General features: G+C 45.7%; 1 protein-coding gene across 1 annotated transcript in view; it reads left to right on the top strand.

The window, feature by feature from the left end:
• The first annotated feature begins 3815 nt into the window (after nucleotides 1-3815).
• Nucleotides 3816-24018, top strand: part of FKBP9 (FKBP prolyl isomerase 9) — a 33407-nt gene continuing 13204 nt past the window's right edge. The window contains exons 1-5 of the mRNA XM_090050222.1: nucleotides 3816-4158; nucleotides 12839-12984; nucleotides 14165-14354; nucleotides 20753-20898; nucleotides 22174-22363. Coding sequence (XP_089906348.1) covers nucleotides 3860-4158; nucleotides 12839-12984; nucleotides 14165-14354; nucleotides 20753-20898; nucleotides 22174-22363 — 971 coding nt within the window. The 5' untranslated portion in view covers nucleotides 3816-3859. The remainder of the gene's footprint in view (nucleotides 4159-12838; nucleotides 12985-14164; nucleotides 14355-20752; nucleotides 20899-22173; nucleotides 22364-24018) is intronic.

The raw sequence follows: 24018 nt of genomic DNA, 5'->3' as shown, positions 1-24018 counted from the left end.
CAGAGACCATGTAGTTTTGTGTGACCTGAAAAGGATTTTGCCCCATAGTCCCAGCCTAATCTCTGCTCTTTATTCAGGACTCTGTACTTGATACATGATACTATTTGACATTTGTATTAGTAAATATACATTTCTGATAAAATCTCCCCTTTTAGCCTGTTCAGGTCATTGCTAATACCCTTTAATTGTGTAAAGATGTGGTTTGAATACAGTGCTAGATACTGGGAATAAGGAACCAACTTCAGTCTCATTCCTACAGGCCACAGTCCTGGCTGCCTGAGCCAGTGAGACCTCCTACTCCTCCATGCTCTCCTCTGCCTTGGGCTGAGTAGGCTCCACATGCCCACTGCAGCCTCAAGCCCCCTCTCCCTTTCCCCTTTACCCCCAGGCCCTGGGGTGTCTGGGAGCTGCAGAGCAAGGACTCAGCTCTGCCGTGCCGCTGCCACAGCATTGCCAAGTCTTAACTATGAAATTTATCGTATTGGAAGGTCAAATTATTGTATTTTCTAAAAAAACTATTATACACTAAAAAAGAAAAGTGTGCAAATAAATCTTATTCACTTTATATTCCTCATGATCTATATCTATACAGACACCCTCATACTAGCAACTCAGATACATGCATGTTCAAAATAATTAGTCTAGATTCACGCACACTACGCACACCAAATGTAGACAGAATCAGTTACCAACACCTGCATATTCAATACACATATGTGGATTACTAATTCATATTCCATGCACTCTCTCTCTCCTGAGTTGGGTGTTGTGATATGTATATATGTGCTTGGTGTAGTTGAGATACCTAGAGAAAGGTTAAGGTAAGAAAGTAGAAGTGTAGGGGGCTAAAGTTACTAGGACTGGGATTAGAACCGTTAGATTCCAGGGGCCTGGGCTGAAGAACTGAGTCTTGAGAGTAACTTTAGGTTAATTGATTTTAATTGATTAAAAGACAACACCCAAAGCCTGCAGAACAGGGAAGTATGCCGCACAGTCTGGGACTACAGCCAGAGCTACGGGGCGGGGGGTGAAAAGGTGGATGGGGAGAAAGGTAGGAGGGAAAAATGGGACTAAAGGAAAGTGTGGGTGTTAAAGAGGGGCTCTGGGGAAGCTAGAGAAGTTGCAGAGAGCAGCAGTAGGTGCTGGAAGCTGGAGAGAACTGCAGAACAGCTACTAGGAGCTGGGAAGCTGCAGGAGGTGGGGGAAGCCTAAAAACAGAGAGCGCAGCCAAAAATCACAGGAAAAGCAGCAGGGACAGCAGGAAAGCAAGGAGAGGCTGAAAGGTGGCAGAAAAGGGGAGATGGAATTGGGAGGAGATGGAGAAACTAGCAGAGAGGGTGGGAACTGGAGATGAGGGAGAATGAGGCTGGAATTTAAGATAGGGAAGGGACTGGGATTCAGTAAAACATGACTCAAATCGGAATTGCAAATGACAGTGGTTCTGTTGAACAGCGGAGATGGTGACACAATGCCAGATTGGTTCCCTTGCACCTGTACCCACACCCACACACAATGGCAGCAGGGGTTAGAGAGGCTTGGTGCAGGGGCTGAAGTCCAGGAGAGGAGAGAGAGAGAGTCCAAATTGTAGGAGGAGGTATGCAGGTAGTATCTACCTATCCAGGCTGGAAGGGGTCCTTGTCCAGTAGATGTTGTCCAGAGGGGGTCGCCAGCAGGGCCTCTGGGGTGGATAGGTGATGTGAAGCTGGTCTGGTCCGGCTGGAAATGGCGTTCCCACTGGGTCTGTCTTCACTGCCTCTCTTTATAGGGGCAGACTGTGTGTGACCTTAGTGACAGGAGGCATACTCAGGCAAGAGTCAGACCCTGGTATACTGAGCATGTGTGCTCTATGCAGGGATGTGCAGTTTCGGGTGTATGTAATAATGGGGTACAATGACAGAGTTGCTGGTTCTGAAGGGTCTTTTTTTTTTTTTTTCCAAATGCTGGGTTCTTGTCTCTTCCTGGGTGAGGTTCATGGTTCCTGGATGAATCAATGTGAGGTGATGGCCCAGTTGTTACAGGCCATTCAGTAGAGGCCTGTTACCATTGTATTTCAGTCATGCCCAATCATTCTCATTCATGGGGAACCAATTTACATGGGGGAGGGGGTACAATGAATCATATTGTTGCAACATGGGATGCCCAGGCAGAGGACAGAAGATGGAGGCTTGACATATAAAATGGAAACTTGACATGACTTTGGTTCACTTACAAGGACAGGCCTAAACCATACAATATCCATATGAGACAGTAAAAATCAATACAAAAATGATAATGATACGATATAATACAGTGGATAGCCAAAACCAAAAACTTGCTACCAAAAAATAAAAATGTTTAAAGCTTGTCCTAAGTTTGAAATCACTTATGCTTATCTATAGGGAATAGAGAGGGAGAGAAACAGAAATGGTTGGGGAGGGGGAGGAAATGCAATTTAAAAAAAAGAAAAAGAAAAGAAACTGGGAGTTTTGCTACAATGATAACTAGCCAGTGAGTGAGAACCGGGTTAAAGTTGAAGCATTCCTTTATTTTAGGGCAAGCAATCATAAGGAAGTGCTGACAGTAAACCTGAAAGACAGTTAAGGGCAGGGGTGGGCAAAATGTGGCCCGCGGGCTGGATGTGGCCTGTCAGGCTATTCTATCTGGCCCGCAGGGGCCCTAAAAAATTTAGAAAATTAATATTGATCTGCCTCTGGCTGCCTGTCATGTGGCCCTTAATCATTTGCCAAAACTCAGTAAGTGGCCCTCTGCGTGAAATTGCCCACCCCTGGTTAAGGGGGGATAGTCTGAGAGTGGCATGGGTTTTCTACATACCACATCAGTTAACTGCCTCAAGAACGCTTGGCTCTTGGCTGTAACTATATTGGACTAAGGACATAGGCAGACAAGGTTCTTTGGGTAGATATGCTGTCTTTTATTAGACTCACTAAATTATTAGAAAAATTGTTCTTTGCAAACTTTTGGGCATAAACGCCCTTCTTCAGGCATGGAGAGAGAAGGTCTAGGGCAGCGGTTCCCAACCCTTTTTTCTGTGACTTGCTGCTGGGAGTGGAGGAAGGCAGTGGCGGTGAGGGGACTCCTGGCACAGGGCACTGCCGGCACTGCCCCTGGAACCCTCATTTGGGTTGAAACCTGAGGTTGGAAACTGCTGGTCTAGGGAATAGAGTTGGGGATGGGAATTCTGGGTTGGAGCATGAACGACATGAGCTCCCGGAGGCGGGGTGGGCACAGTGACCACCTGCAGGCGGTGGCGACTGGCGGTGGACCAAGTAGGAAGCTCTCACAGGCAGCAGTGGTGGTTTTGGTGGTGGGGGCGGTGAGCTGCAGACCCCGCTGGCAGTGAAGGGTGGTGAGTGATGAACACCCACAGGTGCTGCTGACAGCATTGGTGGCACTTTTTGCAAGGCGTGCACTGCCAAGCTCAGGGGTTGCATGTGCACCCGCAATGCGTCCCCAACAGGCTGGCGCCAGGGAATAAGGAGCTGGAGATGGGGAATTAGGGGCTGGGGGCAGGGAATGAAGGGGCAGGGGAATAAGAGACAAGGGCAGAGAATAAGGGGCCAGTTTCAAGCCCTGGTGCTCGTGGCTTCTCCACAGTGCCCGATATCTGTAAGCAGGAGCCTGAAGAGAGAGAGATGCCTTAAGAGGAGCGTGCCCGGATGCTTCCAAAGGGCATCTTTTCTAACAAAAGATGGCACATCTTCAGGCTCATCGCACGTTTAGTCTCTATCGCCCAAGGAGCGAAGTGAGCACGCGGCCTCCCCTCGGGGGGGCGAGGGGCGGCAGCGCCACGTCGCAGCGCGTGGGCGGCCCCGGCCGAGCCCCCCGCCCCCTCGGGCTGCTCCACGTCCGCACAGCCGGCATGGCGGGCGCGGGGCTGGCGGGAGGGCGGCGGCGGCTGCTGCTGCGCCTGTGCTGCTGCCGCTCGCTGCTGCTGCTGCCGCTGCTGCTGGCGAGCTGGGCGGCCTGCCAGGCGCCGCCCGTGCCGCAGCCCGGGCCCGGCTCGGAGCCGCAGGCCGAGGCCGAGGAGTGGGACGGCGCCGACGTGCGGGTGGAGCGCAGCTTCGTGCCCCCGCGCTGCCCGCGCACCGTGCGCCAGGGAGACTTCGTGCGCTACCACTACCACGGCTCCTTCCCCGGCGGCCGCCGCTTCGACTCCAGGTAGCGCCCCGCCCCGTCTCCTGCTCCTGCTCCTGCTCGCGGCGCCAGGCTCTGGGGACCGGGCCGAGCCTGAAATCGGCCCCTTCTAGGCCTCTTATTCTCCCGCCCTTCATTCCCAGCTCCAGCTCCTTATTCCCCAGCTCCGGCCTCTTATTCTCCAACCCTTTATGCCCTCGCCCCTTTATTCCCCATCCCTGGTCCCTAATTCCTATTCCTAGATCTTTATGTCTTGGCTCCGGTTCCTAAATCCCATTCCTAGCCCCTAATACCCATTCCTAGCTCCTTTATTCCTTGGCTCCAGTCCCTGATTCCCATCCCCATCCCCATCCCCTAATTCCCATCTCCAGCTCTTTATTCCCTGACTCCAGCTCCTCATTCTCATTCCTCATGCCATGGGCGGCTGGTGCCTCGTGTGTGTGTGTGGGGGGGGGGGCCACATGCCCCCCCCCCAACTAGTGGGGATCGCCTCATGGCTGATTGTGCCAACCAGGAAGTGCAAGTGGTGTTCCCAGAACTGCCAGCAGCGCTTCTCCTGGCGCCCCCACTTAGCCAGCTCTCACAGGGAGGGCAGCAGTGCTCCTGCCTGGCTCCCTGCCCATTGCCTAAGCAGGGAATGCTGCTGTCAGGGGGTGCACCAGGGCTCAGGGGGGTGCATGTGCACCCCTGTACACCCCTACACATTGCCACTGCCTTGCCCCTTGCATCCTAGCCCCTTTATTCCTCAGCCCCAGTCCCTAATTCCCATCCCCAGCTCCATATTTCCTGCCCCTGGTCCCTCATTCAGAGTTTCTCTTTTCCCAATTCTAAATCTGTGTGGAATGAATGAGACATGTGAGGAGTTGCATGTTCAGCTCTACCAGATTCCTGTTTCACTAGCTTCAGCCTCCTGCAAAATCCATGACTACAGTTAAGGCAGGAGCCAGAATTCCTGAGGGCCACTTTTGGGTCACCTCCTGCCCTTTCCACAGCGAGCGTTTGGCTCCTCTGTGCATCTTCCCTCTGTTTTAGCCCTGGGGTCAGGGCATCCTGTATCAATCCAGGACTATTCCTTAATTCTTGCTAAACCAGAAATGCAGAAATGATCCAATGTAGTGTATGCTGATCTGGGATAAATCTCATGCCAGGAAATTAATGGATGTGTTCCCCTGCTGATGGTATTGTGGGGTCTGAAAACCTGAGGCCACAAGCAAAAGATTTAAAGAGGGTTGTTTTTTTGTTGGTTTCCCTGAATCACTGACTCGCAGTCAGGGTGTCATGGCATGAGATCCTTTTAAGGATGCCATGGGGTGCCATGCAATATTAGTACTGTCAAGTGTTGTGTAGACACATACGCATGATTGACAGGATAAACCCAGAGATTTCCAATATAAACCATTCGCATCCAAAACATTGTGACCTGCTGTGGGCTTTCTGAATTCTGTGCAACAGGAGAATTATTCTATTTTTTTCTTAGCCAAGAAAATGAGTGAAAACTAAGAGCTGGCATTTTCTGATGGTTACCTTTGAGTCTTAACACACTGAAAACCACTGGCCTAGATCCTCTGCATCATTCATTGCAACAGACACATTTTATTACTCAGAGCTGAGTTAAACCCCAAGGCTGCCGTGACCATTGGGACACCTTAGATGCTGTAGCAACTCTCCTCCACTCTGCCCTGGGTTTGGACGTGGTCGGTGTAGACCCAGGCCTCAACCCACCTGATATGAAGGTAGTTGAGTTGCTTTGCATCATTGGTGATTTCCCGCCCCCCAGCAAAGTGACCTGGTAGCACTCCTCTTTTCTCTAGGCTGTTGGCTTGCAGGGAGCTCATCTGCCCTTTGACATGTCTTATTTTTAGTCCTGCTGGGTGTCCACACATCCTCTTTACCCAGGCTAGCCCAGGTGGGAGCGCTGGTTTAGTTGCCAACAACCCAACCATGGCACAGGCTGTATTGGTTTATGTAGTACCAAATAACAGACTAAGAGAGGCCTGGCCTGACATAACTCAATAGAAGAAAGAAAACCAAACCCTCTTTGAAGTTGTCCTGACAACCTTCTTTATGCTTCATGAACCATGAGGAATCCTGTGGCTTGCGGAAAATATCTGCTACTGATAGTAAACTTGGCTCTCCCTCCACCTGACTGTATCTGGTGCCTTTAGTGGCTACTTTAAAAGCTGTTCATTGAACAAAGTATATAATATGATAAATGCAGGTTCAGATGATCCTGGTTCATGTGTATTTTGGGGTAGGGAAATAACAGCCTGTAAAACAATGTACTCATTGAAAACAGCTGTTTTGTTGGAAGTATAAAAGAAGACTTTGGTGTAATTTTAGGGCAAGCAAAGACATGGCCCCTGGTGCTCATTAAAAAAAAATGTACATAATCAGGGGGATTGGTGACATGTACAGCATCCACATATGTATAAAAATCTCATGCTTATAGCAAGTTCCACATAGAGATTTGTGCACTTTGGCAAGTATGCACTAGGGTTGAATGTGCTATTTAGCATTGAAGCAAGGGCCTGTTCCTGCAAAGCTGACTGCAAGACAAGGGCAGGGCCTCAGGGAGTTTCTGGGGATTGACGTCTCTATAATGGCTTGGTCTTAGCCTGGAGAATTTATAATCTCTTATTACATGTTCGCAAATGGTAGAGCCCAAAAGCTGACTGGGGCTTCTAGGTGTTGAGGAAATCTTTATGAATGGCGTTTCTCGTGACATCTTGGGTTCTCAGGTTAGCTGGAATTAAAAATTAAAAGGAATTAAATATTAACTCAACCAAAATTATCCTTAGATTTTTTTTTCTATTGGAAGATGTATATTACACTGCTGCTATCTGGTACTAATTTAAAAAACTTGCTAGCAGTGAAAACTACATAAATAAAAAGAGTTCCAAAAGAGCACTAAATTGAAATGAATTTATAAAAAGACTTCTGTAGTCTAAAAGAAGAAAGCTCCTGTGTGGGCTAACCAATACTAGGTTTATTTAGATTTCAAGTATTGAAACTTTTCTTGAAATTTGGAACCTTTTTACTGTACCTTTCTTTCGAAGTGAGAGTTGGCACTGTCACTTAAATGACTTTTAATCACTTTTTATAAAAACTTGTAAATATCTTAGCAAAGCATGTTGTTATATTCTCTTTTTAGATCAGAATTCATTTAACTTTGGTTCTTCAAATGTTGATGTCCTTATTTCTGTGGTCACAAAAATAATTTGGATTTTTAGGTCCGGAATTTGTTATATCCATGATCTGCTAGTAATTTTGGTAAAGTGAAATATGCTGTGGAATTCTACACATGGTATTTGTTTTAAGGCACCAGTAAAATGAGTCATGAAAAGATTTTTTGATCTCCTTGTTTTACTCAGTTCCCTTCATGGTTTTATATATTTTTTTAAATTATGGATTTGCTCTAAATTCAATAGAAATCTGTTTCTTGCTGTTTTAAAATCAGTTCTTAAAATAGTCATGCCCTGCAGTGCTTTGTGGGCAGCTGGCAAATAATAGTAAAGCTACTGCTTACTCAGAATCATTCATTTGCTAATTTAAAAACTTTCAGTGGGCACTTGTAGATGTAACATTTGCCAGGAGCGGACTTAAGTGATATTTTTCCAATCTAAATTCTTTAGGAAAGCTTAGAAATACTGCTTGTTCAATGGAAAGCAAAAGGTTTGTATCGAGCATTGTTTATTTTAAAGTTACTGGCTAGCAAAAAAGAAAAAAAAAGTGGTGTGAACAGAGAAAGCATTTGAGCATTTCAAAAGAAGTTCAGGAATTCTAGCCCTGGGGCTGTTTGAAAGGTTAGTATACAGTGGAAGTCGTATACACTGTCTCTGAAAAGAAAGCTTGACATCACTTTCCTAACAATACCCACCTACTGCCTAGCTTCCTAATGCATCTGGTAGAGAAAAACATATGGCCTTTTTATCTGCAAAAAAAAAAGACCTGACGATAACAAATTCAAACAAACTGGACTGAATTACCAAAGCAGTGATTCTCAATCAGGGTGCTGCAGAACTGTTTAGTGTGCGAACATAATTCACAAGATAAACCCAGAGATTTCAACTAGGACTCCAGAGTATGAAAACATTCTGACCTGTGTGATCTTTCTGAGCACTTTGTAACAGAAGACTAGCTCTATTATTTTTAAGCACTTAAAAACAGGTGAAAACTAAGTGCTGGCATTTTCTGAGGGATGTCTTGAGTCTGAAAGGGTTGAGAACCACTGTACTAAGGAAACAAAGGTACGCATTTGTATTTAATGTTATTAAAGTTTCACTGTGTCACAGAGCACTTTGGTTCTCTGCTCCTACGAAGAGGGGAAACGCTAGGGAAAGAGCCCTAGCAGTAAGTAAGGAGCCCAGCTGCTGGTTGCCAGGGTAACTGGTGGGAGTCAGCTGACCAGAGGGGGGCAGGGCCTGGCTCCTATATAACTCCCAGGCTGAGGCCAGGCAGGCAGTTCCCTGCTGGCAGCTAAAAGGGAAGGAGGTCTGCCGGACTGAGCAAAGAGGAGAGGCCAGACCGCAGGTACGGCCTGAGATTGGGGAAAGATGGAGCTGCCCTGTCGTGACAGGAAGAATTCTTTTGTAGCCGATTTGGCAATGGTTTATGTTATAGCCTAGGGGCTTGGGTTTTGTGTTGATGGTTTAAGACCGGTGGTTTGGATAAGGCTATTCGTAGGGGGAGGAGGCTGGAGGAGGCTTCGTAGGGGCTCCACAGTAGCGTGGGGACTCTGGCACCAGCGAGGACATAGCATTTTGAGGTGCACTGACCCCAGTCCCAGAGAAGGGGGCGGTGAGAAAAAGCCCTAGAAAAGGGGGCATGGAGAGTTGAAGGCCAGGTAAGGCTGAAGCTGCCTCAGCCCTGCGGGGGTTGGAGACCCTGAGGAGGAGAGTTGGGGCCAGGCATGGCTACAGCCACCTGAGCCCTAGAGCGGGGGGGGCAGCACGAGTGAGGCCCTAGAGCACGTGGGGCAGCGCGAGATGAGGGCTGCGGAAAAGTCAGAGCACCAGAGGGCACACAGAGAGACAAGGGCTGCAGCTAAGACCTAACAATGTCCGGTACATCTGCGAAGCTTGGGGCATGGTACAAGGGTGGTTGGAGCCACGCATAGCCCATAAAGCTGGGGTGCCTGGAACCCCATTATAGAAACAAGACTCGGGGTAGTAGGAGAAGTGTGTCCAAGAGGATGAGAAGCAGCCTCCCTTTAATATGCAAAAGATTAAGACGTTGCAGGTGAGAACGAGCGTGCTTTTGAAGCAAACTTAGCACGGTAGGAGGTGCTAGGGGACATCACAGCCACCCCTAGGACCCCGCTCCATGACATACTGCAAAGCCTAATGCTTTTGGCTGTATATCTTCTTTCTAGGGTAGCACTGATTAGAGATTTTTTTAGGCCAATACCAAAGGCCTATGTTTAACGGGTTGTATTGGCCAATACCGATCTGATTGCCAATATGCAGCCCGGCAGCTTGGAGAACAGTGTCTGGCTGGTAAGTCTGTTGTGGGGAGAAGGGGTGAGGGGGGAGGGAAGTGTCATGGGGGCAGATCGAGGCCCCGGTGGTAAGGGAGGAAGTAGGGCTGGTGCTGGCGCTGCACAGCTGGGGCAGGGTATGGGACGGAGCTGTGGGGAGGAGGGGTGGCACTGCTATGTGCAGTCCCAGGAGAGCCATAGGAAGCATGTGCTCCACCCCAGATCTGTACGCAGGGCAAGAGTGGGCTGCTGCTGCAGGCTGGGGCCAGGGGTGGCACTGGGCTCTTCCTGGTGGGGGGACTTTGCCAGGCTGAGCTTGGGGTGGGTGGTGGCAGTGCTGGAAGGGGGAGTTTCGGGGGGGGGCTACAGCAAATTCTGGGGTGGCTGTAGCCCCCCCCGCCACTGCCTCCTGCCCCAAGCACAGCTCTGGCCCAACCTCCCCCACCCCACCCCCCACCACCAGGAAGAGCCTGGAACTGCCTGCAGCAGCAACCCGCCCTTGCCTTGCACACAGATTCAGGGGGCACACACCCTCCATGCCTTCCTGGAATGTGTGCAGTGGTGGGAACTGCCCCCCTTCCACCCCTGAGACAACCTGCTTGCATCTCTCCCTTGCCCCACTGCGCCCCAGCCTTGCAGCACCTGCCCCAGCGCCAGTCCCATTCCCTCCTTCACTGTGGAGGCCTTGGCCTGCTCCCACCCCATGCTCCTGCCCCCTTCCCCATAACAGACTTACCGGCCTGACTGTGCTCTCCACACTGTTGGGCTGCGCTTCTGGCTGCCTGTGTGCTGGGCTGCAGCTGCATGCATGCACGCACGCAGCATTTATTGATGACGTATCGGCCACATTAGCCAATAAAAAATGATTGCAGGAAATGTCAATTTTCCTTTTATTGGTGCCAGTATGATATGGGACCAATGTATCAGTGCACCCCTACTTCTCTCCTGTTATGCAAAGCTTTATAACAATTTCAGATACAACAGTTCAAATGTTATTGCTTGGAAGATAATTATCAGGGATCTGGGTTTTCCATTTTCTGTGGAAAAATGTGCTTTTTTTCCTTTTAAAAGAGAAAAACATGGGAAACCACAGGTTTCCCCTTACAAGCTGGCAGAATTCTAGCCTGAAAGGGCTGCTTGAGGCTGTCGGGGTGGGACGGGGGGAGGCCTGTGTGTATGTGCACATGTGCTGTTGGCCAGCAATATAGCCAGGCAGCGTTGGAGAACAGCTCCTCCAGCTGCCTGCAGATAAGTCTGGGGGTGAGGGCAAAGGGTAACTCAGGAGGCTCAGGGGGGGCAGATTGAGGCCCTCATGGTGAGGGAGGGAGTGCAGCAGGATTGGTGGTTGGGGCTGAGGGTGGTGCTGGGGCTGCAGGGCCCAGCTGGGGGAGTGGGATGGAGCCACGGGTGGCTTGTCCAGGGGCAGTGATGGGGTTGGCTCCCTGCTATTCTGGCACTCAACCCATCCCCGGGAGTGTGCAGAAGTAACCTGCTGGTGGGGAATGGGGGGACATGTGCCTCCCTAGATTTGTGCATGGGGCAAGAGAGGATGTGGGCTGCCCACTGTGAAGCTTGGGGCTCCCCACCTCACTGCCCTCCCTCCAGGGCCTCTGCAGGCCAGCAGATGGGGCTGAGCATGGGAAGGCAGAGCAGGATGGGGAGGCTCTGTGCCACTTGCTGCCAGGAGCTCCATGGTGGCCATGCAACCGTTGTGAGATGTGATACAAATCCGTGCTGCTACTGCCACCAACCCTGCTGATGCTGGTCAGGCAGGGGGTGCCTTGCCATGGTAGCATGGCTGCTCTGCCTGCTGGCCTGAGAAGCCCCTGGGGAGAGGGCAGCAGAGTGGGGAGCTCTGAACTCCTCAGTGGGCAGTTTACGTCCTCCCCTTCCCCCTCATAGGCTCTGCTTTGGCTGTGCCATGCATGGGGGGGTGGAGGTGGCGGAGCGGGGAGATGCTGGACCCAATGTTTTGTGCTTTACTCCAGCTGCAGCAATGGTGGCAGCTGAAGCTTGTGTGCTGCTGGCTGGCTGTGGCTGGTGCCTGAGGATCAGGGAGCAAGCAGGATGGTCCTGTAGCCCTGGTAGCTGGGAGCCAGGGACCTGCAGGTTGGGAATCAGGGGCACTAGCAGGGCTGTGAGTTGGGAATGAGGGGCAATGGTATGGGCAGGAGCAGGGCACCGACATATCAGGGCTGTTCAGTGCCACAAAGCAATGCGGGGGACAGGCTGCAGCTGGACCTGTGTCCTGGTGAGTGAAGGGGGCAGGGGAAGCTCTGGTTTTCCATGACAGAAAAACCAAAATCAAATGCCAAAATATATAGCTTCTGAGAAATTATTTTATTATAGTGACTGAGGCACTGGTAGGCTTCTGAATTGCTTTAAAATTGGAAATATACCAATACAACATTTATGTTCAACTGATATCTGTTTATATAGTGGCATTTTATTTTAATTGCAAAAAAACACAGATTTTGGGTTGTTTACTCAGAGAATTTTGGATTTTTATCAGAGAATTTGCAATACTTAAACAGATAAAACCAGGACCCCTGATAATTATCAATATCACATTTTGGAACTGGCAAGTTTGCTATACAAAACAGGTGTCTAAACTTTTTATATTTGCCCAAGTATTAAAATGGGAGCTTGAAGTACAGAGGAGAAAAAAATTGTGAATCTGCATGAAAATGGTGTTTTCCACCCTTAGCAAAGTAGTAGTCACAATGACTAGGTCTCATGTTATAAAGGCTTCATTATTTTGAATATTTAGTGAGGCATTTCAAACTATTGTCAAAAATGGAAAAAACTGAATCTTTAAATACATTATAGTATCTTTGCTCTTTTAATAATTTTTGTTCTTTTTATCTTAGTTCAGTAATTTTGCAATGGATCCTCCAGTCATTGTTGTGAAAGCGCAAGTTGCAGCTGTAGTGTGAAATTTTTGCAATTGTGCCGATTTTGCAGTTGTGCAGTTGCATGATACCTGGTGTATCATTAGAAGGCATCTGTGATGGATTATGGACTGTTAAATGAGTTCATTGGGAACAGGTAGAAAGATAAAGTTTAGGAGATGCTTCTGTTTCTGTTCTCCACAGCTGCTGGGTCCAAAGTTGAATCCTTTAACAGGTTGAGATGGGAATAAGATGAAACTGAACACAAGAGATAGACCAAGAACAATTTGTAAATAACCCATCTAATGACTTTGTCTACTTCCTTCCCATTTCTTAGCTATGACAGGGGTTCTACATTCAACGTCTTTGTGGGAAAAGGCCAGCTTATTGAAGGGATGGATAAAGCTCTACTTGGAATGTGTGTGAATGAGAGACGCTTTGTGAAAATTCCACCCAAACTTGCTTACGGGAGTGAAGGCGTTTGTAAGTACAGCATTACATCTGTAAATAACTTTGTTGTGTAAGAGATTCAGTTGAGCTTCCAGGGATTGGGATCACAAGAAAGAGTTGTAAAAATTGCACCTGGTTTGCTTTTTCTGGGGTCCATGTTATCCACAAGATCAGTACTAAGTGGGCTTAAAAACAGTTCCCAGATACCAGCCACTCAGTCTTAAATAACTAGGATGCAGGGAACTTACCTTTTGAAGTTTAAGGGCAATGTCATGTTAATGATGCAACATTACATACATTTACAACTGGCTCATGTTCAACTGGAAAATGATCTTTACGACCACAGAAATTAAATAATTATTTTTTTTAAATGGATTTTTTATCAGCATTTTGTTTATACCTATTTTTTGTTAAAAGTAGTATCTATTTACCCTAACTGGAAGGGGCCAAAGAGAGAAGCCTTGATCCTCCAGGCATTAAGTAAATGGGCTTCACTTGGAATGCTTGGATTCTTGAAGTTGAGTGGGTGCTGAATTGGGGCTAACTTGTTTGATTATGTATATTTGATAATATTTTGTATCCTGTCTGCCTCTCTTCCTGTTTGTGTGGTTTTTCACACAAAAACAAGGGAGAGAGAAATATTTAAATGCTGAAGGGAAGTGTTGAAAAATCACAACAGTTGACAAAGGACTTTGGTCAGGGTTTGAGCCTGAAACCAACTAGATTCCAAGTTCACAGTGCCCTTTATGAATACTATATAAGTATGTGAAGTTGAGCTCCCATTTCCTCAAGTAAAGCTTCTTACTTGCTGCTCATGAGTTAATTTTCCAGTCCCCCCAAATAGTATGGAAGTGCTAAATAGTTAGCATTAGACCCTGATTATGTATGGTGTTGAGTGCCCTCATCTCTCACACCCACAAGTGGAAGTCAAAGGGAGTAGAAGGCAGTTAGCAACTTGCTGGGCTTGGCTTTTACTGAGTGGTTAATTTTGTTACATGTTGTATTTTCCATAAGATACCAATACAGCTATTTAGTAAATGTATGCATGTATACAGGCATAATACTATAAATAGATATAAAGTTAGTATTGGCAACTTCTTTGGAAAACCTCTCTGTGGGTGATAAACTTTTTACTCTGATAAAGTAGGTTCTATGTTAGTTTGGTGTCCTATGCAAAAGTGTGGAGTCATAATTGAACTTTTTGGGTTCACAGCTGGTGTAATCCCCCCGAATGCAGTGCTCCATTTTGATGTGCTTCTGATTGATCTCTGGAATTCTGAAGATGAAGTGCAGATTCAAACTTATTTCAAACCAGAAAACTGTACTCGGACAGTGCAGGTGTCTGATTTTGTTCGATACCATTATAATGGAACATTTTTGGATGGGACGCTGTTTGATTCAAGGTATGGAATTAATATTTTATGTGGATTTTTTTTGTGGATTACAAGAGGCCTAGAAGTTGTGCAGGTAGAAACTGAAGATGTTAAATTGGTAATTCTCATCCTCTTCTTTTTGGTTAGTTGTTATAGAATGCTAATAGATGGAGTTGGGCTGACTCAGGCTCCTTTAATTCTTAACTGGCTTTTTAGCAAAGCTTCCAGTGATGTGCTGATCTGTACTGTTTTATAACTTGGGCTTAGCCTAAAATATTGACAGAGCTCTGTGGAAACCTGCTGCAGTAACTGCAAGGCAGACTCCGGCCACTCTGATTAATCCCATGCTTCCAAGAGTCAATCCTGAATTTTTTACTTTGAGTGAGGGTGTATGTACGTCCTCTCTGTGAATATGTGTGTGTCTCAACAGTAGATCAGAGAAATACTTTAGTTTTCAGCAGTACCAGTAGAGTATGCTGTGGCCTTGTCCCTTGTGTTCTGTGCTAATGGGGAAAAGGGTGTATGCGCACCTTGTGTTCTGCAATGCCTCTCAACCACCTTGGTGTGATCAAAATACTCACTTTCTAGCTGCGCTTGTGGCCTGAACACCTGATTGAAGCCTTTGTTTAAAGCACTGCTTCTTTGCTTTTTATTATTATTTTCTTTCTCTGTTTTACAAAAGATAAAATGGAAAGGCAAGGTTCTTATTTATTGTTTCATTGGTTGGGGTTGATGCCCTGTTGGTGCCCTTATTTTATGTCATATTGTGCCACCATTTTGAGGGCTGCCTTAGCTTTTGGCTCCATCTTGAATTGTTTCCTTTATTTAGTTAGGTGGGTCTTTCCCTCCTTCCTCATTAGCTTTTGGATAGTCTCTTTCTTTTCTTGCTATGGATTCACTCCCATTCATTGGGTTACCATTCATGTGATGGTGCCATGTCCATATCTGATGGGCATATGTGATGCTGTATATGTAGGTTGCGTACATTCTGGTTTTGAAGGAACATGGGCAATCTGTGGGATCTACCTCAGATCCAGTGACGAGGGGCTGGGTATTGTGCATCACCCAGCAGTACCCTGTTATGGAGATACTACTTCTAAACTCTGGAGAGACTTGCAGTGGGTTACAGATCCAAGATTGGCACTCGAAGGAGTTCTTATGTTAGGGTGTCTTGCCACTGTCTCACCCATTTAAATCCAAGATTCACAGCTTCATAAATATGCCATTGGCACTTCTGGAGGCTCTAACAGTCATGCTCTGTGTAGCAAGCCTCTAGGGTCTGTCTGTCAGTGTCTGGTGTCCCACTGGGGTCCAACCTGACTGCTGTCTTCGCCAGCCCCAGCTCATCTCCAGTCTTTTGCCTGCTATACCTTTTGAGGTTTTTGTTAGTTTGTTGAGGAGGTGGTCCCTGGAGGCTGCTAAGAGTCTCTTTGGTGCTCCTCCTTCTGGCTCTCTCCTTGAGCTGCTAAGTCCATACTTGGTCCTAGGAGACTCTGTGTTTCCCTTACGGTACTTTTCCCTTTTAAGGCAGGTCCTCGCCTCAGGCCTCCAAGCACTTGCTGATGTTTCAGCTGTCTCAGCTTTGGCCCCCTTTTCCTTTGGCTGAGCCCTCATCCCTAGTCCACTATTTAGGACCTCAGCTCCCGGGCCTTGGCCCTAGCCTGCCTCTTTTGGCTTGTGCCCCGGCTTTGATTCTCTTGGGTCTAGCCAAGCTTGCTCTCCCTGCCCCCTTGGCAGGGTTTGACACCCAGAGTTTTATGGCCTCCAATCCACCCCTACAGCCACAATCCAGTCCTCTAGTCAAACTCAGAAACACAAAATAGCAACTGAACCAGTCCTAACTCAAACATGGGCCTCTCTCGGTCTTTAGTCTTCAAGCCTTCCTACTTAGGCATGTTTGGTTGCATCCCTGCAGGCTACCAGGAACCTCTCCTGGGCTGGCCTGATCCTTCACTGACACCCAGCTGTACTAGAAGCTCCCTGTCCTGCAGTAGCCAGAGTCAGACTTCCCCCTCCATGACCAGAGACTGGGCTTGTATGCCCCAAGACCAGCCCCCTTCTGGTCATGTGACCTATCTGCTACTCCCAGGGCCTAGGTGCTGTTGAATCAGTCATTAGTAACCTGTCCTTTTTTAGCCCATGGTTCAGTTTATATGAACAACTTGCACCTGCTGCAGCTTTGCCCTCAGGCTTTCTGAAACACTCCCCACTTTCTAGTAATAGGGATAGGGTTTCTTGTTGCACACTGGCACTGTTGGTGATCCTCAGGTGACTGTCAAAAAGGCCAGGAAATGTGGCCTACATGCTTCTCCAGATTTATGGTTCCCATATCTTCTTGGGTGTCAAAAACTCTGGTCCTGGCTTGACCTGAGCACGGTAGGAAGGTACTTCATGCACTGCCTCTGTTCCATTCTCCAGTTCATTTCTGTAGAGTAGGATTACTTGAAAATAGATCTTGCTGTTGGATAATGTAAAAAAAAAACAAACCCCAACAACTGGTTCTATGCTCCAAGGGAGGCCTCTTCCAGGACTTACTGTCTGATGCTTTTGTGTATTTTATTTTTTTTTTCCCCCATCTAGTGGTCAGGAATCCTTTTGTATGTTTTCCTAACCACACCTCTTATTCTGCAAGTACAGTGTACTCTGTTTAAGTGCATGTGCTCTGGGCTGAAAAAAGCAGTGCATTTCCCTGAACTCAGTCTAAACAACATTAATTCACTACAGGATCAGGATGTGCTATAACCCTTTTGTACCTTTTTTAAGGTACCTGGATCAGGACTCTAGAGAGTGCTTCAGTGTTGGATGGCTATTTCTCCTGCCTGGTCCAAGGGGCTGGACCTGAATGATCTTTTGAGGTCCAGCCTTAAAATGTATGAATCTATATGGTTCTTGATATTGGAGCAAAAATGGTCTACCCAAGTAAGGGACATCCTTACGCACAGTAGAAAGGTTTCTGCTGGGTACACTTATTACTTTACTAAATGGACTTGAAAATTAAGTGGTGTCAGGCAAGAAATTTTACTCCTGTTTTATCTTCTCTCCCAGCTATATTAGAACATCCTCTGGCACTCAAACATGCTGATGCATCTGGCAGCTGTTCCATCCCACTGTTCTCTAGCTGATGACTGGAATGTGTTTTGTCACTTGATAGTGAGCTTCCTTAAGGGCCCACTGAAGGTTTTCCCCCCCTCAAGTGAGGGGCACTGTTCTACAATGGGATCTAAATTCAGTCCTCGTGTCTTAGATGGGACTATATGTTGGATTTGTGGCAATATCTTCTTTGCTTCTCTTTTTCTTGGAAACCATTTCGTTGGTGGAAATTACTTTTGTAATGAAGGTGGGTGAGATCTGGGCTTTCTTGGTGGATTCTCCCTAGATAGTGTTTTATCTAGGCAAAGTAGTCTTAAACATCTATTCTAAGTGTTTTTTCCAGGGTGTTTACCAAATTCCACCCTAGTCAGTAAGTCAACTTGCTACTGTTCTTTTCCAGACCTTATTCTTTCTGACCTAAGATTAAATTAAGTTCCATGGGCCTGCGAGCTGAGCCTGGTGGAGGGAGACAGAGCACAGCCCCAGAGCTGCACTCTGATTGCCCCCGCTGGGCTCAGTTCCACGGGGCTGGGAGCTGCTGGGAGCTGAGCCTGGTGGAGGGAGGTGGAGCACAGTTCTGGCATTGCACTCCAATTCCCACCCCCCAGTTCAGTTCCACGGGGCTACGAGCTGCTGGGAGCTGGGTTTTTTTTCTTCCCCTCCATGGGCCCCGCACCAGACCTGACCTGAGGAGGGCATGGGGCCTGGGGCAAATCAGCTTGTGCAGGGAGCAGGTCCCCGCACAAAGTAATTTGCCCCAGGCCCGCCTGCCGCTGGTTCCAGGTGGCAGCACCACCCTCCTGTGATCCAGGAGGCCTGCATCCCTGGGAGCAGTCTGGCGCAGCCCTCCTGGGGGTGTGGGTGAGTCCCAGATCTGCCTGCCAGATGTTGGGAACCTGATGCTGCTGGGTGGGGCCAGTGGCAGCGTCGGTTTTCCTAGTGCTGGCTGCAGAATAGCCTATGATGAATTGTTGAAACAGCATTGAAAGAGTTTCTACTAAACAAAACAGAACAGTGCTTTCAAAACTCAAAATGAAACACTGTTTCGTTGAAATGGAAGTTGAAGCAGAGCAATGCTATTTTGCACAGCCCTGCTCACTCTCACACTCTCTCTGCAGTATTGGTGTAGCACTGATGTTGGTTTATCCCTCTCCAGGCACTGGAGTCTGCTGTTGATGGTCAGCTGCCTCCAGGGAGATGTCTTTTCCAACACAGGGTCCCCTGCTTGTCCTTCTGTCTTGGTAGGCTGGGTGCTGGATGAGAGCGTAGCACTCAAGGTCACACTTCACTGCCTCTTATCCCTTTCTGGCAGACTTCTGTGATCCCCCAGCATCATCTTGACTGCCCAATCCAGAAGTTGCTGTCCCATGTGGGTCTTGAGCAGTGCATGACAGCTGTTAGTCACAGCCACTGGGGGTTCCACCCAATGGTGCAGTTTTGGGAGTCCACTCTTGACTTGATTGACTCAATGGCTGTGTCCTTGCAGGTTCCAGGTGGCTTGATTAGCTTAAAATGACTTGTAGAGTAGAATTTTGTAATGGTAAGCTCCTCCTGGCTAGGCTATTGTCAATTAACAGCCAGAGGCTCTTGCTTTGTCATTCAATTACCTACTGACTCGTACATACTCGCATTCACTCAGTGGACCAGCAATACAAATCCAGTGATCACAATTCCAATGCATTCGTATAATAACAATGTTAGTAATACAAGGTATGACTTACTCTAAAGAATACATATGTTAAAAGGTATAAAACGTAAAATACAGAATGCTAGGGCAAAGATGAGACATGAAATATAAAAATGCATTATGAGAAATGCACTGCGAGTAGTGAGGATCTAAGGCCACTGGGGACAGCAAGTGAGTTAGGTTAGATGCGGTCATGTAGACTGATTTAGCATAAAACTTTAGACAGATATGGGAAGTTTGCTTTGGAAAATAGGTCTTAATCAAAGGGGGAAATGTGTTCACCAGGATATATTTATAGTCATCCTTTCAATGCACCTTGGCTTTTCTTGTCTATTATGGGCTTTGCTTTGAAGTGGATATTTTAGTTCATTTGTTTTCTTTACTGATACTTGGCTCAACTGATATGTAGATGTAGCTTGTAGGTTTCTCCTACAGAAAGCCACTTCAGCTTTCTGGCTTGTTTTGAGCCTTGCCACATGCATACAAAGAGTGTGCTAGGTCTCTGCTAATGCTCAGAAGGAAAAAGAAATGCATGGGGGGGCTGCAGGCAAGAAGGGGCTTCTGTTATATCAATGCCCAAAAGGGGAGTGCACAAAGAGAGCTCCCTGTTACAGGTGTTGTAGTTCAAAGGTGTACCACTTCCATTTTCTGTGTGTTGATGTGCATTTTACTGCTTAGGCCAACTGCATGCAACTCCGCACAGTGCACATCAGCTCGTGTGGAGCAGACTTGATCAATCAAATCTGCTCTGACATGCTGGATTTCTGGTGTGTCAGAGCAGACAGTTATGTATAAATGCCCTATGATTTTGAAGTGACACTTAACGTGCATTAAAATAGATGCGCCCACTGTTGTGTATCCTGCTGTGCACTCTATGGATGTTGATAAAGTGAAAAAATTGTATTTGATTGCTTACTTGAGGCATGGTAGTACGTACAGTGAGGCTGTGCATGTGGATTATAGTAACCAGAGCTCTTCAAGATGTATATAAAATAACTCCTCTTTCACATATACATGATAGAAACGTTTTGTTGTGCCTGTGTGTCATACAAAATATAGGGAACCTACAGTATTGATCATTCTTAATACACTTGTTCATGTATCTATTTACCAAGAGCTTCTACTTGGCTGAATGTTGTACATCCTCAAGTATGGCTGTGGACTCATGATTGCTGGGAGTACTGTTAATGTAATATAAGAGTTACCTATACATGAGCCAAGAGGCTCCCCACCGCCCCTTGTTTAAAAATGCTCCCTCTGTTAGAGCATTGTTTAAAAATGCTCTAACAGAGGGAGAGTGTCTAAATTCTCATACATACATACCTAATCCCATTCTGAAATACAAATTAGGCACTTAGTCTCCTTAATCTAATTAAAATTAATGGGATTGGTTTGATAAATTGCTTTTGAAAATGGGGATTTGGGTTTCTAAACTACTTGAGCACTTTGGAAAATGTTACTCATAGTGTCTTTGTTAAACTTGGGTAATATATAGCTGTATTTTTGGAATAGGTGGTTGTAATATTGTGTCATATATGCAGGGAGCTCTAACTACAAATTATGGTGCCCAATTGTGTGTGCCTGTTGTGTTGTGGGTTGTTTTTTTAACTCTTCTCTTATTGTGCTCTGTGACATTCCTCTTTCTTTTTAGCCACAATCGGATGCGAACTTACGATACTTATGTGGGAATTGGATGGCTGATTCCTGGAATGGATAAGGGACTCCTGGGAATGTGTGTAGGAGAAAAGCGTATCATCACCATACCACCTTTCCTAGCTTATGGAGAAGAAGGAGATGGTAAAAGTTTTCCCCTGCCTTTTACTGCCAGAAAACATACAGATGAGAAATACTATTAGAGAAGTTTCAAAAGTGTTATATGTAGGATTTGGTTGACCAACAAAATATTGACATTGTTTACCTTTTGTATGAAAAGTAGATTGGTTGAGTAGCAAACAAATGTTTAGCATTGGTTAATTATAATCTATATATACTAATAGTTGATTTCTTTTGGACTTTTTTGTATGGATGAAGTACTCTGACACTGTAGCAAAGTGGAGGTCAGTTGTTCTCTTCTGACTTCCCTGTTTCTACCATTAATAAATAGAAAGTCATTCTATGGTTCCCTAGTTTTGTTCTTTTTTTTTTTTTTTTCCCTGCTGCCAGTCCATAAGTAGGCTATATCATGGAATCCACAGATATATCTGAAATATCGTTCTGGATGTGTGTCCATTCCAAACAAGAGTTATTTTCTGGCATATTGTAGAATTGTCCTTTTGGTTTTGGTCTATTTATTGGATGCAAGGTCCACCTAGACTGGTAGTCTTTCTCCCAGAGATGTAATACCATCTACTTGAAAGGAAAATTGAAGAATCTTACAATAGATCATTGTGGAGATGATCTGCCCCTCCTCAGTCCTGGTCTGCAGTAGGCCAGTGCTAGCCCTGAAGCATGAAAAACAATATTCCTTCCCTTGTTATAAATATCCAGTCTCTTTTGAATCAGGCTAGGATCTTGCTGTCAGTGGCTTTCTATTGCAGTGCCCTCTACAGTATAACTATGCATTGTGTGGAATAGGTTTTAGGAGGCTTTGAATCTAGTCTGTGAAAAATGGCAGACTCTGAGAAGTTCAGAGAACTTTTTAGCAATACACGTTCATGATCTGCCATTTTTAATTTTATTTAGTTTTGGAAAGCATTTTGAAGAGCAGTTTGAGAGACCAATATTTTGATGACCAGCTATCATGACTGTGGGCATACTACAAATATACCTAGAACAAATATAATACAAATAACAGGATTCAAAGGATTTTGAGGAAACCTGCCTCTAAAGTCCTACATAGATATGAGTGGAAGCAGATTTGGTGAAGTTCTAGGAGTGGAAGGGCTGTAATTTTGCAGTAATTCTTCCTTGTTTTAATACCTGTGCATGTTTATCTAATGGATGGCTAGGAGGTAAAAACAAAATGAAATGTGCACAGTGGCAGCATGAAAAAAATGACCAAGAAGCTGTGATCTTTCCAGAATTCCACTCAGATTTCTTTCTTTTCTTTTTTTTTTCTCAACCCACATGTAGGTAAAGATATTCCTGGACAGGCTTCTCTGGTCTTTGATGTAGGTCTGCTAGATCTTCATAACCCAAAAGATGGCATTACTATTGAAAATCAGCAAGTGCCTGAATCCTGTGAGCGCAAAAGCCAGACTGGAGACTTTCTCAGATACCATTATAATGGCACGCTTATGGATGGTACACTGTTTGATTCCAGGTACCCTGACTGCTGAACATTACAGATATTGCTTCAGTTCATGCATGTGAGCATACAGCATGAACATAGGAAGAGACTCTTTATTCCTGCTAGTGTGTAGTCTAAAACTGGCAAAAGAGTGAGAGAAAATAAATATTAACTCACTTTTATAACTGGAGAATGGAGGAGTGGGGAAATTAGGAGACCAAGATATAAAAGTCTTTGTCAGAGCAAGATATTAATCTTGATTTAATATTAATCTTTCAGTCCTCTGCCCCAATCACAAGACAGTGCTTCTGAGGATTGTCTGCAGCTTACAGTTTCAGGTCCTTAAAATTATAAATATTAAAAGATGTGATTAAAGGGAAAGGACATAAATATGGGTTATTTTGCATTAAATATTAATAATATGTATCCAGGAACCGTTTATATTTATAATAAAAACATAAGATTAAAAATATCTATTGAGAATAGGTTCCTATTGAGAGACCATCAATTTTTTTTCCTTTAATAAATATAAACTGCCCTTTCTCTGCAAACACCTGACAGAGTGGGAGAAAATAGCATAGTTAACAAGACTTTCAGCTAAATTATTGTAAAATAAATTGAACTAATACAACTTCACACTTCTCTAGCGGCTTTAATTTGAGGATCACAGTATTTTTAAAAACACAAATTTAACTGTCTTCATAAAAGGTTAACGGTATTACATTATATGGAGTTCATCTTGGAAGAATAGTGATACAGAAAAGTTCAAAGTCACATTTAATGCATTTCTGACTTACTGCATCAGTTGCTGGGGCACAGGGTGTTTTCTGTGCGTGCTAGAGCTGTGTGAAGCTTTGGTTGCTGATTTTGATTTGGTGGTGATTCGGCCTGATTTGGTGGCCAAATCGCCGAATCTGAATCGAACCAGGAGACCCTTTAATCTCTTTGAAACAAGTCGGAACCCTCTGAGTTGATTCAGAAAGATTCAGCTTTTTGGACAGAGACACAGCTTTAAATGTTTTTTTTTTTTTTTCTATGTACCTCAAGGTACCAGGCGGCTCGTGAATGCTGCGATTGGTGGGGCAGATGGAGTGTCCCACAGGAGAACGGGGGGCTCCCCAGTGTGCTCGGCAGCAGACCCGGAAGTGGACCAAAAATTTGTCACCGAGCACGTGGGGGGGATGCTCCATCCACCCCAGGATTGCAGCGTTCACGAGCTGTTCCTGGTACCTCAAGGTCTGTAGAAAAAACATTTAAAGCTGTGTCTGTGGCTGAATCGCTGATTCTCCAAATTGGCATCGACTCTTCAGATTTGGATTCAGCTGAATCAAATCAGGGACAGTGATCTGAATCAGTGAATTGAATCACTGTCCCTGATTTGGGCCCAATCTGAATTGAATATAGCCTGTTTTGCACACCCCTAGTGCATGCTATGTTTTGAACCAGAAATAAAGTAGCTGCCTTCGTGTGCTGCATACCATAGGATAGACGGAGACATTATCTGTCTAAAAATGTTTCCTTTCTCTAAACAGAACTTTAAAAAAATTTTCTTAGTATGTGTGTATATATATATTGGCCTTTATGAATAAATAATCATAACTATTTTGTAATCCCGAGTATTTGAATAACTGTACGTCATAGTAAGAGATGACAGATGTTAAAGTTTATTCATAAAATAAATTGACATT

This window comes from Crocodylus siamensis, chromosome 5 (assembly GCF_052110815.1).
Source record: "Crocodylus siamensis isolate JL-2025a chromosome 5, ASM5211081v1, whole genome shotgun sequence".
Classification (NCBI taxonomy): domain Eukaryota; kingdom Metazoa; phylum Chordata; order Crocodylia; family Crocodylidae; genus Crocodylus; species Crocodylus siamensis.
This window is presented reverse-complemented; position numbering and strand designations above follow the sequence as displayed.